Source organism: Lissotriton vulgaris, chromosome 7 (genome assembly GCF_964263255.1).
Source record: "Lissotriton vulgaris chromosome 7, aLisVul1.2, whole genome shotgun sequence".
NCBI lineage: Eukaryota > Metazoa > Chordata > Amphibia > Caudata > Salamandridae > Lissotriton > Lissotriton vulgaris.
The window spans coordinates 1,384,036,624-1,384,057,769 of NC_141695.1; the positions used below are offsets into that span (position 1 = coordinate 1,384,036,624).

The following is a 21,146-nucleotide window of genomic DNA, read 5'->3' on the forward strand; positions in this document are numbered from 1 at the left end:
GTGAGTATGCTCTGGGGGGGGGGTATTTTTTTTCCTGTGTGCTATCTGCTTCCCTTGAAAAACCGGCCACATTTACCAGGCAGGGAGAGGCTCTATTTAAAGTTGTCACATGTTCTTTTTTTTTTTTTGGCCAGTTAGAGAGAAAAAAAAACCTCCTATTTTTTCTCTCCTGTCTCTTTTGCAATCTGCTGAGCTGGATCCAGAAGGGTTGAGCTGGGCCCCTTCCTTCCTCCGTCAGGCCCTTAAGGTGTGGTGCCTGCCTCCTCTCTGCCATTTCAGGGCCTTTGCAACATTGTGTAACCTCGGCTGCAACAGAACAGCAAGGCCCTTTCGCAGCCTACGGGGAACAAAGAAGCACTAAGAAACGAGGAAAAACGCCGAATCCCACAGAACTGCTGTCTTAAATATTGGCGAAAACGGCGGAAGAGAAATCGTAACCGAAGGGAACGGACACGGCCCTGAAAACAACGAAGGACCCACGGAGAGGAAAAAAACATTTTTTGTTGCTTCAACTCCGACCGTTGTACCTGGATTCAAGAAGAGCAGATTACGTTTTCTTCTGGGTGGTTTGAGAGGATTTTTTTTCCACAAAAAAATCCTATTTTTAAGATCTTTATTTTTTCTACTGGTTTTCTTTGTGATTTTATTTTTAATTTGAGGGGCAAAACATTTTATGCAAAAAGAGAATATAGCCCGTGATGAAAACAGAAATCCCAAGGATATCCTACCGAACAGAAAGGACAAGCTTAGTTCTGGGGAACTGGAAATGAACCAGATCAACAGCAGACTTGGCAACAAATCAGGTGAGAAAAATACAATTCTAGCTGTAGAACAGTTGCGCTGCGAAACCAAAATCCTTTTTTAAATAAAATAAACATCCGATCTAGGGGGCTCAGGTGTTATTTTATTTGGAATGTTCTTTTTCCATTGGCGGTTGTCAAGGCCCACATACGTTTCACCTTGGGCGAATGGTTATTTCCTGGTGTACCTCTTGAGTGCGGGGCATAACTCCTAAAGTGTGATTCAAATTGTGCTCACCAGGTATACATCTACATTTGCTTTCCCGAGGTTATGAAGGTGTTGGTAGTTCAAGGATAAAACTGGTTTCTTTTCGACTTGGGTGGGGTGTTTCGATTAACGAAGTATCATGAATCTCAGTTTTATGTTGGCGGGCGATTGTGGTACCAGGGAAAGACTGGTGACGAGGCTTCTTTATTGGGGATGGGGGGGGGAGAAAATGAGACGTACATGTCCTTGCTGCTCCCGAGTGAGGAGCGGAAGCCAGCCCTAGTGGCATGAGGGAGCACGCCGTCTGCTAATGAAAAGAAAGAATCGTAGTGAGGGGCAGTCGTTCGATAGCGAAGTCTTGCAAAAGTGGGTGCGTGTTAATGATGTATCAGCTACAGTTCTCGCGGGCCCCCCCCCCCCCCGAAAACACGGCCGGTTTGCACGCTCCGCGGTCAGTGGGGGGAGATAGCAGATGATGAATGTGTCTGAGCGCCCCACGTTGGGGGGGGGGGGGGGGTCAAGAGTCCCACTGAGTGCTCGCAGCCTAACCACATGGGGAGCTGCAGCCATTTCCTGCTCGCAGTAGTGAAGCCTTGCCGGCTGGGCCCCCGAGTACCGAAATGGCTGCAGGGAAGCATGTGACTTATCGGCAAAGCCGAAGCGGCGGGTGTGTTAGATAGTTAGGAGCTCACTGGGCTAGGGGATTTCATGTTTTACAGCGGACTAGAAGTTAGTAGGATGGGCCGGTGGGATTGTTAAATTCATGGTAGGTTCACAACTGTTAGTAGTACACCGAGAAGAGACCCCCAGAAACTCCCAAATTTGTTTGAGGGGGTAAGAAACGCGAGGGTCTTGCATCTGTAGTTTAGCGTTCTGACCTTGGAGAGAAGTGGGGTATAAAGGGCATAGTTGTAAACTAGCAATCGTAACCACTAGTGGATATGAGCCGGGACTCGTGCAGGGTAACGATCCTCCTGAACATGAGGCGACCATGAGTGCGGTCCAGAAAAGGGCAGAATTCCTCATCTCGTGTCCTCACACCTTCCCTCTTGTCAGGGTCGCCTCTCCCCGTGGGCCCAGACATATCTTCGAAAGTGGGAGATTAAAATATATGTATAATCAGGGGAATGTATTTCCAACATTGACTTCTATTGACACGGAGACCATTTCAGGCGGGAAACGGCCAAGATGATGGTATTTTGGCTTAAACAGGGAGTCTCCACCCCAGTCGATCATTATTTGTATAGCGTTAGTCATCCAGACATGGGGTTGCAGGGCTCATTCGAAAACCAGGTATTGAGTCTTATTCTAATGTCGGCTACTGAGGGTGAAGAACAGAGGTGGAGGGAAAGGCTATTCCAGGATTAGCGACCAGGTAGGAAAATGAGCAGACTCCAGTGTGGCTTTGAGTATGCGTAGTGTGTGCTAGGGCAGAAGAGAAAGGTGTTTTGGGGATTTGGTAGGTGATCAGGCAGTGGTTGATCTATGATGGTCCTAGGTCATGGAGGGCTTTGTACATGTCCGTATCTTGAATTGGCATCTTTTCTGGATGTTGAGCCAATGGAAGTTATTAATGTAGTGGGGCCATTTAGGCAGGATGATTATGGCCCATGAGTTCTGTATCAACTATAATCTCATGAGCTCTGGGTGGTTCGTGTACAGTGCATTGCTGTAGTCCAGCTGGCTGGTGACTAGGGCTTGAGCAATGGTTTCCCTGTGTGTATGGGGAACCATTTGAACATTATTCGGTGCATGCAGAGTGTGGAATCAGGCGGAGGAGACAATAGTTTGTCGCTTCGTAGTGAGCTTGCTGTCTAGGATGATGGCGAGGTTGCAGGCGTGTTCGCTAAGTGTGTGTCTGGGCCCAAGTTCTGCCAGCCAGCCGGTGTCATTTATAAGAGAGGTGTTGCCAAAGGCAGCATTTCGGTCATGTCAGTGTTTAGCTTAAGACAGTAGGTGTTCATCCAGTTGGCGTCAGGTCCATGGGCTTGTATGAGTCTCTACCTTCCTTGCCAAAGCAGGAAGTCTCGGAACACTCCCCTCAGTTTGCTTGCAATCATGGCTACCTTCCCTCCGATGTGTGCATTCTGGTCTTCTCGCTCCCTCTTTCTTCAGGTGTGTAGTCTAGGCGAACTTCCCCAGTCCATAGCTACTGAATTTCCCTTGTGCATCATTCCAGATATGCAGTGTGAACTGTCACTCCGTCCCTAAGGCTCACAGTTTGTTGCACTTTCAAGGAGAACAGTCTGGGCTACCAGACACAACCATGATCCCCAGGTTTGCCGTCTGGGCAAAGCCACCGTGTTCCTGGCTTGGCCTGCCTGAACTTGCAAACACTCAGTAAATCTACTCATCCATATTGGCTCATGCTAAAATGCAATTCACAAATACTTTCTATATATTGTGGGAGTGGCGCAGTGCACCCTGGGAAAGTTCGTGCATATTTTACCGCTAGGTTTCTTTTATAGACACTGTGGTAATAGAGAGAGGCACTTTGACGCTACTGAAATGGATAGCTCAAAGCACTGCATCCACTGAGGTACCACCCCAGGAATTGAGTAATGGGTATTATCCCATGAGCTGCTTATATTCCCAGGAATGACTGGAAGAGTACCTCACTCTCTGTTAGTCACAAGGGATTGATCCACTCTAGACCATGCTGTTATCTCTGATACTACTTCAGCACCACACATTCATGGTAACTTTGGTTCTTGCGACCAAGTTACTAATACTGTGCTCCTTCCCTCTTATTTTGATCCTGAGGGCCAAAAATTTTAGTAGACCACCCACAGGAAAAATGTTTCTGGTTGCCGGATTTAATTTTTTCACGGTCTAAACACGTAGATAATTGACCCAGACTGGGGTAAATTTATGCACGCTTTTGATTTGTTTACTACATGAGACCTAGGCAGTAGGGTGTATCCGTAGGGTTGGTTTCACCACATATAGTATAGAAGCGATACACCCTCTGGTTGGTCGCTCAGCGGGTGGCCTCCTGAAATGGGTCAAAAATTCAATGATCTATAAAGTAAAGGCCCTGCATCTTGGTTGTCCCGAGCTACTTGGTTTAGAACTGTCCCTAGGTAAGGGGTCCGAAAAAACACACACAATTGGTTCCACAGCCCACATAGACTCTCAGGGACAGTAACCTGATTGGCCAACTACCTTGATTCGACCACGTTGATTGTCGCCGGAGATCTTAATACAACTTTTGAATCAGTGAATTACATACAGGATCTCATCCTTGAGGGGGACGAGGCTCGGATTGCAAAACTTCAGATTCCACCCATTAAGAAAACAAGGGTGGGACAGCAAGTACTATCGTTTACTATTGCCTATGGTGTTAGAGCCTATAATGGCAGAATAGATTCTGATAGAGTAGCAGGTCATACTTTTAAGAGGGGGGGCATCGAAAACGCGGATTGATTATATCCTTGTTGACCTAGATCTGTGGTCACTAGTTAAAGATATAGCATTATTTCTAGGGAAGATAGTGATCATAACGCTCTGGTGCTTACAATGTCGGGACTAGTTACCTAGTGTAGGCACTTTAGGTCTGAGTCTGCACAGGTCATTACAAATAACAATAGGAGAGTTAAATGGCCAATGATCTTAGCCGACTCAAACTTTCTCCCCCAAATATATTCTGTGGTGAAGCGGTCTCTTAAAGATCGAAGTATCCCCACAATTGGGCTAGGGGTGTTCATGGGTATTTTTCATGAATAAACTTCGAGTTTAAAACATTTTTTTTATAAACAAAGTAACAGAGTTGAGCAGCAAATAACACCCTGGTTCAATGATGCAAGTAAAATGGCTAGAAACAAGTTAACGGTTAAAACAAAACCCCATGTAGAAATTGTTAATGGCAGGAGGTTATATAAACTAGTCCAAAACAAAGCAAAACTGGACTGAGAGTATGAAACCTGGAATCTGCTTTTAGAAGCTGCTAAAAACAAGAATAGTCAATATTTTTGGCACTTATTGGCAAAGGGATAATCTAATCTGGTAGCACAGACTTTCATATTCAGCCCCACGTGTGGGAAGATATTCTTTTAAGCATTGTTTGCAGATCATGGGCTGCTGTCTGCTCCAGTATTAAGATTTGATCCTTGTGAACTGACAGTAGCTGATGTAAAAATCTCACTCTTGCGGAAACAATTATGGCCATCCAGTTCCTACAGAGTGGTAAAGCACCGGGTCTTGACAAGCTCCAGCGAGACCTGTTTAGTGCTGAACCGTCCGTCTGGGGTTCATTGCTTCAAAGGGTTTACAGTACTATCTTGAAGGGGGGGTGCAATTCCGGAGACCTGGCGTGGTGCTAAAATTATCCCTATCCACGAAAATGGCGATAAAGGGTCGCCAAGGAATTACAGGCCCATCAGTCTTATTGATGTAATGCAAAACATCGTGCGGATGGTGTCTTCGGTGCTGATTGGGGTCCAGGCGCTGAGGGTGGTGGTAGGAGGCGTTGGTGCGGTCGTGGGGAGCGTTGGTTGTGTGCTGAAGCTGTTGTATGTCAGCGATCTTGTTGTGGAAGTAGGAGGCGAGGGAGTTGCAGAGGTCTTGTGATGGGGTGATGTAGTTGCTTCTGGCGTTGGGGTTGGAGAGCTCTTTCACGATGTTAAAGAGTTCCTTGCTGTTGTGTGCGTTGTTGTCCAGTCGTTCCTTGAATGCTGTTTTCTTGGTGGCGCGAATCAGTAGATGGTGCTTTCGGGTGGCGAGCTTGAGGGTGGTCATGTTGTCTGGTGTAGGGTCTCTTCTCCAGGCTTTCTCGAGGGCTCGGCAGTTCTTCTTGGAACTCTTGAGTTCGTCGGTGAACCATGGGGCCTTCTTGCTGCCGGGTCTGCTGGGCGGGGTCCTCAGCGGGGCGAGGTCGTCTGCGCAGCTGCTGATCCACTTCGTGAGGTTGTTGGCGGCCTGGCTGGGGTTCGCAGAGCTGGCGGGAGGGTGCTGGCTCAGGGATGCGGCGAGCTGGTCGGTCGTGATCTTGTTTCAGCTTCTTCGTGCAACCTGTTGCTGGTGGTGGTGGATCGTGGTCCTTCTGAAGCTGAAGTGGACACAGATGTGGTCCGTCCAGTGGAGTCCAGTTGTGTGGCTGAAGGTGATGTCTTTGCTGGATGAGAAGACTGCGTCGAGTGTGTGTCCGGCGAGGTGGGTGGGGGTGGTCACCAGCTGCTTGAGTCCGAGGTTGTCCAGCAGGGTGGTGGTGTTGCGGTCGTTTTTTTTCACCAGGTGGAAGTTGAGGTCCCCGAGGAGGATGTAGTCAGCTGAGGGGAGGGCGTGCGGAGTGAGGTCAATTAATCTTTCTTGCTCAGCTGCCCTCCCTCCTTCTTCCCCACCCCCCAGCATGGTTTACTGTGCTGCATCCAATCCTGGCCGTCTGGGCTGCATGCTCTCCCGCCCCCAACACTGGGCTTGTGGCCCACTTGAGTCCCAGGTCATCAGTATAGCACCCTAACCATGCCTGTCAGTATGGGCTGTTCAATCTTTTTTTTGAACTGGTAGGCTGGATTGGTATTCTCAACTTGCCTTGCTTTCTTCTCCGCTACTCAGGACTGTGAATGTTCCCAGCAGTCTTTTCCTCCCCACACTTTCCTCCTCCTTGGGACCATGTCTTTTCTGCTTCTTCCTATTCCTGTCTAGACTGCTTCAAAACCCCTTTTCCCAGGCCTCCAGTCTTATTTTTTTATAGCCTCTTTCGAGATGTTCTGTTTTCTTTCTTCTGAAATATTCTCTTTTTGAGCCTTCAGGTGGGGGTAGACCTTATTACTTTCCCACCTGTTCAAGTCTGAAGTCGAACCTGCCCATCTCATTTTTTGGCCCAAGTCCTACAGTCTCGGTTGAACTACTTCCTGGCTTTCTGTTTAAGGTATGCCTTTCTCGCACCACAAGTCTGTTTTTCTTCTTAATGCCTTTTTTCGTGGGCCTGCAATTGGGCTGCTTGTGACAAACTCCTTTCCCAGGGCTTCTAACTGCCTTGGTTTTTTACACATCCCTCTATTGTTCCCAGCCATGAGCATGAAAGCATTACTTTTGTCCTTCCAATGCTCCCTTTGAAGCACTGCTTTTTCCTTCATTAAGCACTCGGTGTGAAAGCATATATATTCTAGCTGTCTCACTTTTTAAAAATTGTTTATTTTAGTTTTATATAGCACTGGGACGACCCAGAGAAAAAGGAGCACTTTACATCTATAGGGAATAAGTTTAAACAAGTACATGGCAAGAGGTAAATAGGGATCACATGAGTTCATATACATAAATATAGGAGCATAGAGCAATAAAGTAGACCCAGTGAGAGCACAGTAATAGAAATCAACAAAGTAATTGGGTGCTGGGCAAGAGGATAGACCTTGAGAAAGCATGGTAAAGATCACCTTCCTCTCTAGCCCATGTGCTTCTCTTTCTCGCTTGCATATGCTGCGCTCCCCCCCCCCAAATACTGTGTTGCTTCTCTGGGTGTATTCATGCGCATTGTCATAGCACCTTTTTGTTTGCGCTCTTCAACTATGCTGCACACAATTATCGATGCCCTACAACATCGCTAAAAATGATTGGCAAAGCCTATAGGTTGCGAAATGACACTGCGAGTGCTTGTTTGTCGGTGGGAGGAACGTCCATATACCTATAATGTACACCCAACTGTAACCAGAGAGAAAGCATCCAAACAGTGTAGATATATCCAATGGGTAGGTATCGGTACACTTACTGCAGCACCATGTGCTAGGAACAACAAATGCAATACTAGAGAGAATCCTGCACGTCTGTCCATTTGAACCGCGATGATTCGTTCAGCTTTGCATAGAAAAGTTCGTAATTGTAGATCATTCATAGCTTTGTACACTCGTTGGAGTTGTACTTTGGAGTGCAAGGGGTATAATACATCTGGTGCTAGAAGTCACTACGGAACATTCAACTAGGTATCTACCAACATAATACATTAACTAGAGCATTGTGCACACAAACCTCGGGTATTCCATATAATTGGTGATTAGAGTTGACAAAGGTACTAACCATAATAACAATCTCACCCTCTGGCAGAACCTTAATCAGATCAACACATACTGATAGCTGTCACATACAGATCTTAGCCCAATATGCTACTTTTGCCATTTTCTGTACTATTCTCATCAGCCGCTGCTACTTTTCGAAGCTACGTGTTAGTTTTTTTTACACTGGCCCAAGTCTAAACAACCCCCCCCCCCCCCCCCCCCCCCCCCCGGTTTGTGCTCTTTCTTCTCCATTTTCTCTTCTTTTATTTTTTGTCTGTATTCCTTTTTCAATTTTTTTGTCCTGGTTCTGTAGTGCAGTAGCCTAGCCATACTGGACTTAACTTGTATCACCTGAATACTGACACAGTGCTCCTTAAAGCTGGCGTCTTAATGTTGAATATCTCCCTGGCCGTATACAGTTAGACTGCTCTCGACAAATGCCCTTTACCCTGGTAAACCTCCAAACAATTTCTATAACATGACATGCAACAAAACAGTACGTCCATTAACAAAGCTATGTGCGCTAGGCCATATAGGTAATTTGTTAGTACAATGTTACTGTACAGTGTCTGCATATTCTTTATAGCATATTTCCGATGGATCGAAGTCTCTTCGGTCTAGGTTCGTATCATTCAGGGACATTGTGCGGCATATGATTCTTCACCCCCCTGCACTCATATCTATATTGTAATATTTGAGCCAGGAACCACAGTTTGTGGAACTTCCTGGGGCACCCACTTGCCTTATATGTAACTCTCTCGGCAGCCACATAGAGGTCCCTTACCGATTTCCATTCACTAAGGGTCGGCGGCTCTGGGGCTACCCAGTGTCGTGCCACGTCTCGTTTTGCTACCACCATAACCAAGTTATTAAAAGGGGGTTTACTCTTTTCAGTGTGTTCCTACCCACAGGTGCGTCTCCTGTGACAATCTCTTGTACCATTTCATTAACCTTTCCCTTCTGTGATGGTCACCTGAGTTGCGGTCAACAAGTTAAGTGATCCTTTGCCTTGTATATCTAGTGTAGGCATTCGTGAACCTTAAATTAAGTCCTCTCTAGCACATAGTTTGGGTGATGTCCAGGCTAGGTGATATCCAGTCTAGTATCTCCAAACCTTGACCACAATTAAATGTGCTACCCAATAGTAGGATCGGATGTTGGGGAGGGAAATACCCCCCGTATATTTGTTTCCCTGCAGTGTTCTCAGTGCCACTCTAGGATGTCTCAAATTCCACAATAAAGTTTGGGTTTCACTGTTAGTCCTAGTTAACTCGTCTTCTGGCATCTTATGGTGGGTATTTTCATAGATGTATTGGAACTTCGGGAGTTACATCTTGTATATAGCCGCTCGTCTCAATATAGTCAATGGCAGTGTTCTCCATTTTTATACATCCTCATAGAAATCTTGAATTACCCTTTGACTATTGTGATCTAAACTAGTTTCAATGTTGGGGTCACCTAGATACACAAATATTTAAATCCCCGCCTTTCACTATGCTGGACAGCCCTGTTCTTTAAGGGGATGACCTGTGGGGTAGAGACTGGACTTGTCACATTTAATTTGGTATCCTGCATGTGTCTAATATCTGGAATATGTCCGGGAGTGACAGTCTATCTGGATAGACGGAGAAGGAGATCATCCGCATATAGCGATACTCCTTAATCACTTTAGTCTTCCTCTAGGATTCGGACTACCACCTCACTTGGGTGGTCCCGGACTATAATTGCCAGGGGCTCCGATAATAGGGCCAATAGAAGGGGAGAAGGGGCACACCTGTCTCGTGCCCCTTTCTATGAGAAATTCTGCAGACATCTCTTCTCCTATTTCGGATTATCTCCAACTAGGTGTTTAGTCGGCCGAGATTAAATCTGGTCTCCCTTTTTGGCATAAAGTCTGATTGATCCAGTTTTATTAAATCACTGATCACTGTTAGCCAATATGGTGGATAGTATTTTGGTCTTTGTGCTAAGGAGGGATATCTGACGGTAAGAGCTACATTACATTGCTAGCCTACCTGTTTTTTTAATCCCTGAAATTGTGGCACTGCAGGGAGAGAAAACCGAGGTCCTTGTTTTCGGCTGAAATAAGGACATCTGGTCAACTGAATGGTGGCCACAATCTCTTGGAGTCTGCCCCACACCTACAGACTCTGCTCGCAACCTGGGAGTGATGATTGACCCCTCTCTTTCCATGACACAGCAGGTAAATAGAACGGTTGCCACCTGCTGGGGTGGTATTAAGATCCTTGGGAAAATTTAACACTACCTATCCCTGCAAGCTCGCAAACGGATTGTGGTTGCACTGGTTGCCTCGCGGCTCGACTATTGCAACGCTCTCTATGCCGGCATAAATAAGGGCCTCGTGCAACGCCTGCAGACTGTCCAGAATGCGGCGGCTAAATTTGTGCTCTATGTTCCTAGGCTCTCTTCCGCTACAGCTGCTAGGAAGAGCCTGCACTGGCTCCCGATTCAGGCCAGGATCTCCTTTAAGACCCTTTGCCTGACTTATGGGGCCTTGTCCGGCGACTGTGCGGGGGGGGGGGGGGGTGAAGGCTCTGCCGGTTCCTTATGCTCCTTGCAGAAACCTCCGCTCATGTAGTAAGAACTTGCTGTCAGTTCCCCGTTTTCGAAGAGCTAAATGGGGAGGAAGGGCTTTTTCGTCTCTGGCCCCTAAACTAAACTATGGAACACCCTTCCCCCCTGAAATCAAAACTCAACACTCCGTCCTGACGTTTAGGAAGGCATTAAAGACATGGCTCTTTGCCAAGGCATACCCGTAATCTAGTTCCCGGTCTTTATGATTTTCTTTGCTAGGCGTCTTGATGCCCATTGGGCTTAGTTGCGCAATATAAGATTGCTTTCATTTCAATTGGAGAGTTCCCATTTCTTTAGCTTCACATAACATCTGAAGTAGGTGTGATTATGGATTATGGCATTAAGTTCCACCGGTGTTCCATTAGGGAGTGGGGTCTTTCCAGTCTGACTGATCAATGTCTGTTAAAACTTCTGATAATCCCACCTCGCTTTCTGCTTTCTGCATTTCATCACATGACAAAGTTGGGACCATTACCGTCTCCAGGTATTTCTCTACCTGGATGGCATCTGCTAAGCTCCTTTATAGAAGGCTGCATAGTATCTTGCAATTTCGGTTGGGATGTCTCTGGGTGTGGTAAAGGATTCCCCCTCTTCTGTGATCTCAGTCGCCCATCAACCTCAGCTGCCCTCCTACACAACCAGATCCAATAGCCACCCCTTTTATCCCCAGTGTCTTATTGTTTGGACAGGATCATAGTCGTGGTTTCTTGCTGTGCCAGTGACTGGTATTCTCTACATACTCTCACAATCTTACACAGGATAGTTTGGTCCGAATGAGTCTCTGGCATCCCCTCTAGTTCCATTTGGGGTTGTTCCTGTTCCTCCATTACATGTACCACTTTTTTCTTTTCATGAGCAATGATATTTTGCATACATGCCAACATTTTAGGATAGGGACTTGGGAGATAAAAAGTCAAAAATCGGGAGAATGAAAATTCCCCATTGACTTCTATTGTAGAAAATGCAATTTCAGGCTGGAGACAGCTAAAACAAAGCCATTGTTGGTTTAAAAAATCGTTAGTCTCACGCCTGAATAATGTATATTGGCTTGTATGATTTTTTTTTTGCCCTGTCTCGGAGTACTGTCTTATAAGCCTCCCAGAGGACCATAGAGGATAATACAGAATCCTTATTCTCAATGAAGTAAAGTTCTGTGTCCATTTTAATTTCCTTGGCTACCTCAGTGTTACTGAGCTCCAAAGCATTTAATCTCAGTCATCGCCCTTCTAATCTTCTGCGTCCCCAACAGCCAGAGTGGGAAATGGTCTGACAGACCCTGGCCAGGTACTCTACTCTTTCAACCCTCTTACTTCACCAGCTGGTGCAAAAATGTAATCCAAACTGGAAAACACCATGTTGGCTCCAGATTGGTACGAGTACTTATGATTTGGGCTCCCGGTTTTATGGTATTTATTGTTTAAACATTTTCGTGGTTTTTTTGGCCATCTTATTGGTACTTTTTCCAGATTTATTTTGTGTTTTGAGAATAAATAGAAAAGTAAAATAGTATATTTCTGCATTTTATATAACTGATAACATGCACATCTACCTTGATACCTGCCACATTTTAGCAAATTTAGCAGCCAAATACATCAAAACACTAAATCCACAGGTAAATATTAGCATTACATATAAATGTTTACTAACATATGCCTTTATTTAATTAAATATAATTATTATTTTAACTGTTGGCCTAGAAATCATTAAGGAAAGCATGGAAAGTCACTTAGAAGAAGCACAACTTTCTGTATTTCTCTGCTTTTACAAATAAATACAGGCAGGAAATTCAATGTTTTTTTGCCTGTATTTATCAGTAAAAACGGAAAACCGAGAGCCTTACTATGATCAACGGGATGGTGTCTATGCCAAAGGTCTGAGAGGCCCATAATAGCCGCAAAGTTTGCCAGGACTATCTTTCTGTGGTACCTTTTACCAGGCTGGTGCGATCTCGACTACATCATTAAAGTCTCCCCCAACAAGATTACTGCCCCCACTTCTAGTGTCACCTATGAAGTCGGGGGGGGGGGGTAATAAACATCTTTTTAACCTTCAAAACCCCTTCACTGCCACATATGTCCCACTGGAATCGACCCATGCTGTCCATTCGGCGGTCCACCTTCCGGCAGCCCAAACCACAGGATTCCGTTGTGACACCCGCTTGGACGCCCCTCTCCCTAGGAAATTGCAGTGAGTGCCAGGAAATTTAAAAAAGGGGCCATCTCTAAACTAGGGGAGGCACCCGCGGGCGGTTTGGAAGTTAAGGTCCTATGGGCACGTTATGTGATAAAATAGGAGAACTGTTCCATTGGAACGGAGGCTTGCAGCCATTTTTGTCAGAAAGGCACCAATATTAGAGCCCTCCAGAGAGCCCAAAGTGGAGTTTGTTCTTTCCGTCATGATTTTCTGCTTCATCCTCCCTCCAGCTGCCAGCTTTAACCCCACTCTAAGTTCTGAGACTCCCGTACTTAGACCATGGGTTGTCTCTTCAACATCTGAAATCCTTGCCTCCTTCGTGGTCACCCTTGAATGCATTACACAGATTTTGTCATAGGAGAAACTCCTTAAACAGGACCGGACCGCCCCAATGCGTTTCATAAGTGCCTCCCACGAGGATTGTATTGCTAATAGCAGGGCTGCGCTGTCCGGTATGGATGGGATGTTCTGCTCTGCTGCCATCAGGGGGCCACTACGTTTGCATATTAGTCCAGTTTGCCCTGTCTGAGGTTTGTGATCCTTCTCTTCAGCCATTTTGAGTCGCACTGTAGACACCACTTGAGGAATCTGGTCTCACTTTTTAGGTTTCGCTGGGGGACGGAGCTGGAAGCTCCGCCTCCAGAGAAATCTCTTGATTGCAGTAGTGACTCTGGAATACGCCCCCCTGTCCCATTGGCTAGCTCCATAAATGGAGGCTAGCCATTGGAACAGAGAGGCGTCCGTCATGGCCGGACCAGACTCTGGGGCGTTCCCGAGAATCTTTGGCTTTTGGCTACGTCATGATACGTCAGCCAAAAGCCGGGAACGCCCCCGGATCTGGTCCGGCCGGGCCGTGCTTGCTGCTGTCCTGCCTTACTCTGTGTCCCTCCTCCCACCGTCCCCCTCCCCGCTGTCCTGTGCACGTTTCCCGCCGGCTGTCCCATTGTCTTTGCAGCATTCCCTCCCCTCCCACAGCAGATCCCCGCCTCCCGAGCCGCAGCTGATCCCCGCTCTCCCCGCCTCCCTCTCCCCTCCCACAGCAGATTCCCGCCTCCCTCTCCCCTCCCACAGCAGATCCCCGCCTCCCTCTCCCCTCCCACAGCAGATCCCCGCCTCCCTCTCCCCTCCCACAGCAGATCCCCGCCTCCCGAGCCGCAGCCGGTCCCGATGCCATTGTAACACGGCCTCCGCTCTCCCCCTCCCCTCCCACAGCAGATCCCCGCCTCCCCCTCCCCTCCCACAGCAGATCCCCGCCTCCCGAGCCGGCCGAAATAGATACATTATCAGAGCCGTGCTTGGGCGTAAAACGTCTGAGGAGAAAAGATACGCGTCGCTCTGAAAGGAATTCGCAGAGCTGCAGCGTGTTTCCTAGTCGCCTGCACTCACACGCGTTCTGTATATTTTTTTTTCTTGAACTTCCTGGTCTTACATAAATGCTGCAACAATAACTCTGCAGGATGCCCCCACCGACCAGCCCACCTGTGGTCTATACCCCGGATATGAGTAGGGAGGTGCGGCTTTAAAAATTCGGGGGCACAGTAGTTTTATGACAAAGAGCTACTTTGAAACATATAGTCTACAACAAAGGAGTACGATATTTTTGTTAAGCACTAAAAACAGAAACATTTATTTCCAGAAGCTAAAACTAAAAACACGTCACCGATTAATAATAGTAAAACAGAATTGGCACACACTACTGTGAAATAATAAAAACTACCAAGCAACCCTTACTTATCAGCAAACTATGCAATGACATAACAATAACAGGCCGACCGCAGTGGGAGGACGTAGTCTGTCTGGCATGTTATGGAAAATTCAACAAAGGGTCACGTGCACACCCGGGGCTGGAAGTAGAGCAGTTCACTTCTAAGGCAAACTTAAAATAACTCTAACCAAATGTTGTTACTGCCCATACGTATGCGAACGCTTGCGTGCAACGGTGTCTCTCTGCTATTCCAGGAAGTGCACAGAGGTTAACTGCAAGGAAGGAGTATTTCATGTGTATTTGTGCATGTCAAAAAATGGAAGGTCCCACACTTGATTCCGTATATTCCCAGAGCTCTCTACAGTGAACCGAATCTGACACGCCCACTCCCCTTTCCAAGTGGACTACAGTGGGCAGCTTACCGTACCATGTGCGACGAACTGTCTGCTACTTATCACCTTTCCTGCCCGTTCCATAAATGCAGTTTAGAAGATTGCACAAGTGAATGCATGTGTACACCATGGAGCTTATTTACAAGCCCCCCATGCGCTGCCTGTGTGTCACTTTTCCCCCATGTTAAAAGTCACGCACAGGTGGCGCAAAGCAAGGGACTTGTAAATAAGCTTCCAGAAGTTTGCGCAATTTTTCTTTCCAATGCCCATTCATTTCTGCCCACACGGTTTCCCGCATCCACGCGTCAGCTCCTAAGTGCAACATTCTCCGCTTAGGTGCACTCTCCCTGACTTCTTTGCAAATTTCATCAGCTGTGTGCACTCTGACACAGTGTCTGTGCGCTTACTTCCACATGCAGACAGACTGCCCATTCTGTCTCCACGCGCTAGACCTGGATGTGGTGCCCCCATGCACACGGTCATGCATGCACAAGTGCCACCCGGCTGGTCTGCGCTGCCCACCTGTAGATCTGAGGCTTGCAATCCCGGCGGTGTGCACAGCTGATCCTCTCTAAGAGCAGTGTCGCGCGCGTTCGCTCTGCAAAGTCTGCAATGCTGTCCCAGCCCGCGTGCCCCCTGTTTTAACCTGTGAGTGCGCGGAATTCCCAGGCCGGCGCGTGCTGAGCCTGGCCAATCAGAGGCTCGAGCGCACCCTATTGGAAGCCTTCGAGGCAGCATCATTTCGGGGAAAGCAGGCCGTTGAAAAATATAGAGCTGCCGGGGAAGTCCGCCGCCTCCTCCCTCTCCTCCCCGATTGAAGCGGCCGCCGTTTCCAAACAATGCCGCTCTGGCTTCCTCTGCTGGCGCCGCGCACGCCCCTCACAGCGCTATAATGCATGTGCCGCGGAGCAACGAGACCCGCAGTCGGCTGCAGGATTTACGCTGGCCAACTTTTTCTCTGATAAATTAACATTTCCTTTTCAATTCCTCCGGTGTTTATGGGAGTCTCCCAAATATAGGGGCTTTTTCATGAGAGGCTTAAGACACCTCAGCGTTACTTTTTCAAGCCGCTCAAACATGTCCACGAGGCCACGCAAAGCAATTCTGCGTGGCGTAGAATGACCTCAAGATATGCAGTAAGGCAAAGGAGCACACGTTGCTGCATCAAGGAGGCACTCCAAAGGTGTTGCAGTGGGTTTTCAGAGGGGAAGCAGGATGAGGGCGAGGCACCTGGGAGTGGGGCTGGTGCACCCGGAAGAGGGGCGCAGGACACATGCGTCAGGCAGCGAGGCTCCTTCGCCAGGGCGAGGGGTGTACCACCGTGGGGAGCAGGGTGGGGGTGTTCAGTTGCACAAGGGAGATAGACACTGGCACCTGCAGCAGGGAAAGGGGCTCCTGCAAGGGGGGGCTGTGAAGGGCAGCTGCACGAGGAGACAGAAATGGGGCACCCGCAGAAGGAGTGAAGGGCAGCTGCCCCGGGTGAGGGGCACCTGCAGCGGGGTAGGAACATGTGCAGCACGGAGCAGGGCTTCGGATGAGGGAAAGTGACTGACTGGTCGATAAGAGAGCGGGCGCAGCAGGAAGACACCCGCTGGACCAGGGAGACCAGGGCGGCGACACCGCGGCGGAACCAAGGCTGCTGCCTTCAGGACAGGGTGGCTTGCTTTAGCATGAGGATGGGCACACGTTGCTGCACTGAGTTCATTGGGCATGCAGTTGGCAGCGCTAGGTTGGGTATGGCAGCACCAATGTGGCCCTGCTGACTGGACCAGGGCGAGGACTGACAACGCAATTTCTCTTTTCAACCTGCGCCTCACAACAACCAAGTGCGTCCTTGTAAAAGAAAGCAGTAGAGACCGGGGCCTTTCTTTTAGAGGGGCACTCCTCTTAAAAAAAAAAAAAGTTTTCTCAGTCCCGTTTACAATTATGCTGTTTGTTATGAGGTGATGCACAACAGATACTTGAAACTCCACGGGTCTGCAACAGGGCCTCTCCTATTGATACTCTTCTGCAGGAGTAAATGCACAAGCCAGTTTTCATTGTAGTGCAAAATGATAAGTGAAATAGTTGCAATACAAATCACATTTGCGAGAGATTAAGCTATTGCCATTGTAAATGACAATGCCATTTATTTATCTGTTTTCAAAACTAACACATAAATAAAAAGTTTGTCATTCATAATGCCAATAGCTCAAACTTTTCCAAAGGCGAAACCGTTGCATTGTAAATGCTTGTTATTCCATTGATGTCTGCCTTTCACATCAACCTTGTGTATGATAGCCGCCTCTCTGCTCTATGTTCTTTGACATCGATTGCTGGGGGGAGGGGGGGGTGTTTGTCAGGAAATGGAAGGGAATCATTCATGCCTCCCAGTTCCACCCACCACCCTGCTCCTCCGGCAAGTCCAATGGCACCGGAGGCTGGTAAGACTGCCATGGTGCCTGTAGTCTCTCAAGCCTCTCGTGGACCCGACAGTCCAGATATACACATTTTATAACCTTAATTTCTTCAAATAAATAAAAAATCTTACTGAATGGATCACACCACAGCATAATCTGCGGACCAAGATCTGGTTTACTGTCAAATTTGGTGTAAGCCCGTTAAGCAGGTTTTAATTTAGAAAACAGTCTACGGAAAATGCATTTTGCATTTTGGACCCCATCCTCTCCCTCCTCCCTTATTCACAGGCCCTTGCTTGACGGATCACCCTGAAACTTGATGCATATACTAGTAAAAAAAAAGCACTTTTTTGGAACGTTTCGTAGTTATTCATCTAACGTCCACCTTTTTATCACAAGAAACGCTTTTACTAAGCAAATGCTGACCTAACTAGAACCCCACTTGATTATATTTCATCGAGAATCTGAGAATGAGCCGACATCCGAATCAGACAAAAGCTCTGTTTCATTGAGATTTTTATTCTATGTCCTCCATCAATCGAACAGCTAAGGAATCGATGATAGTCCTCTGGGCCAGGTTTCAGCTTCATGAGGAGCTTGTTGTGTGACTCGCTAATAATCTGGCCACACACGCAGCTGTCACTGTGTATAGTTGGTACCTAATTACTATAGAAGAGCATGTTTTTCATTTGTTAACTTTGGCGCGGTTTGACGAATCTTAACAATCGCAAATAAATAAAATAGACCAATCTTATTGCCTTGGGGATTTTTTCCTTCATCTGCCACCTTGCTCCTGTTAGAGTAAAGACTGATTGGCTGACAAAAACGAAGTGAAATAATGCATCAGCCGTTACAGGACCAATGGGATTTGTCCCCTGTCCTGAGTTTTGATGATTTTTTTTCCACTATCAATGGGAGCAGGGTAGCGATACTGTTCCCCCCCGACCTTAGAGGCAGAGGGGTCCTAGAGGCCCTAGCCATGCGCAGCTTATCACCTGACCACCTACTACAGTCATAACCTGTTCAGTGATAGCAACTGAACGGACCTCATTGACGATGATGCTTAGTGGGGCACAAGTTATAGTTACTTTAGGGCATGAGTGCTAGTTTCTTGAAAGAACTAGAACTGGTGAATTTCTGTGCTTTGGTTGTAACTAGAAGAACACTTTTCAGTTAATTTCAGGTGGGGCGCCAGTGTAGCCCCATGAACCACCGGGCCAAGAACCACCTGCCTGCTAGGGGTGAGCCACCAACCAGAGGGGACCGTTGCCGGTTGAAGTCATTTATTCACTCAGTGTCACTTGTTCTTCTGCACCATGCGCAAGCTCTCTCCTCACTCTCCAAGAGGGAAATAGGATCTGCCCAGCTTACTGCTGCATACCTTGCAAAACAGGAGGCAGTAAAAAAACTGACTCGCTGCTGAGTCAAGAATGTGAGCAGTTTTCCATGCTTGTCTTCCAGGGCCGGCCGTAGCGGGCACCAAGCTTTTTCCCAGTGGGCCGGAAGTGTTGGCGCCAGTTTTGTTACTGGGGTCCGATCCAACATTGGCCTCCTGTAACAAAACTCTGCGTCAGTGTTCCCCACCAGCAACGCCCCTCCCTCCAGTGAGAGTGGAAGCAGTACTGTCAAGGAATGTGACCCTGATTCAGATTGGTCGCCACACCACAGGATGAGGTTGCCTACCGCAGAGACTCCCTGTGTTCTCTGCACTTCCTAGTGCACAAAGAGCATCCAGATTTGCTCCACCAGGTGAGACAGCCGGTTGCCAAAATAATCTCTTTTGGCCCAGATAAATGACAGCCATGCAGCACGGAGTGTTGGCCCTACAAGTATAGGGTACGGTCTGAAGATCTGTGGATAGAGCTAGTATCTCCTTGCTCCCGTTCAAGATACACAGCAGACTGGCACACCACTATGCTGCATATAAGGGCACTACTTGTCTGTGAAAATACTTTCAGGCACAGTGCTTTGCCAATCTGCTCCGGATCACTGACAAAATATCGACCTACAGGAATATAGAGTCAAAAATATCGAGGGCAAGAATATTTACATCCTATCTACAACATGGTAAGTACAAAAATATCGAAAAAATAATATAGATGTTAAAAATATCGAAGTTAAAACTTTTTTTTTTAAAACATGAATGTAAAATAAAATAAATAACACAAATAAAATCTACATATGTAAATCTAATACTGTTTAAAATTAATAAATAATACATATATAATACATTAAATATATAATGTATATGTACTGAACAATAAGTTGTAGTAATTATTTTACTAATTTATGAATTAATAAAATATATTCTAAATTACAAACCTAAAACAATAACATAAATAAAATGTAAAAAATTAAATATACTTCTAATATTTTTAAAATTAATTATATAAAACGTTGGATTGCGTAAGGGTAAAAATTACTATTCCCACTCCAGAGAGTGCAACAGTAGGGAAAGCGTTGGATAGCGTAGGGGTAAAAATTACTATTCCCACTCCAGAGAGTGCAACAGTAGGGAAAGCGTTGGATAGCGTAGGGGTAAAAATTACTATTCCCACTCCAGAGAGTGCAACAGTAGGGAAAGCGTTGGATAGCGTAGGGATAAAAATTACTATTCCCACTCCAGAGAGTGCAACAGTAGAGAAAGTGTTGGATAGCGTATGGGTAACAATTGCTATTCCCACTCCAGAGAGTGCAACAGTAGGGAAAGTGTTGGATAGCGTAGGGGTTAAAATAACATACTTATAAATAAAAGCTTTTTTTAAAAATAAAAATATAAACTATTAAATATAAACCATATACAATACCTATACATAATTATAAAAAAACACGATTAGCTAAATATATTTAACCAAAAATAAATGTTAAATACCATTTTATAATATTTAATTACCAATTAATAATTAACAATTATATTAAAAACAAAACAATTAATTAAAAAACATTACTTAATTACATTTAAATTACTTCCCACCATATTCCCCTATAAACCCACTACCCGCAACAGACCACATTTATCTATTTATGAATTAATTATAATTTTATTTACCAATTAATTAACATTAATTTATAATTCCCATAATTAATAATTAAACATAATTAAATTCCCACCCTATTCCCCTATAAACCCACAACCCGCTACAGAACATATATATCAAGTAATCAATTAATTAAAATGAATTTCCAATTAATTAAATGGAATTACCAATTTAAAATGAATTATAAACTACTAATTATTAATTTATTTAACCTAATTACTTCCCACCCTATTTCCCTACAAACCCATAACCAGCTAATGAACATATTTATCAATTAATCAAAAAAATTCCAATTAATTAAAAATAATTACTAATTAATTATTTATTAATCCTAATAATTATTAATCAATTTAACATGATTAAATTACTTCCCACCCTATTCCCATATAAACCCACAACCGCTCCGGTACTAAAACATAATTTGCTTATAAATGAATGTATTAATATATAAAAATAATACACATATAATAATTATTTTAAATACTTATGTAAAACATATAACACATACATAATAAACAAAAAAATAATACAAATATCGATATTAGTGTCATCGAAATTAGTGACATCGATATATATGCTATCGCTATTACTAACTTCGATATTACTTACCTTAGGGTTGATATTCTGTCCAACGATATTCTTGACATCGATATTCTGCACCTTCAAAATTTCAAACACGATATTTTGGTAGGTCGATATTTAATACTCGATATTTTGACTGTGTACCGATCTGGATCTGATTACGTGGGAGGCACAGCTGTAGGAACTGACTTGCCTTGGAGAAAGATGCCTAAAAATTAATTCTCTCTCCCTTTATTATTTATTTT

General features: G+C 45.7%; 1 protein-coding gene across 1 annotated transcript in view; it reads left to right on the forward strand.

Annotated features, from left to right (window-relative positions):
* Positions 1 to 18: 18 nt before the first annotated feature.
* Positions 19 to 21,146, forward strand: part of LOC147703763 (uncharacterized) — a 43,623-nt gene continuing 22,495 nt past the window's right edge. The window contains exon 1 of the mRNA XM_086932106.1: positions 19 to 803. Within this exon, the coding sequence (XP_086788232.1) occupies positions 674 to 803 (130 nt within the window). The 5' untranslated portion in view covers positions 19 to 673. The remainder of the gene's footprint in view (positions 804 to 21,146) is intronic.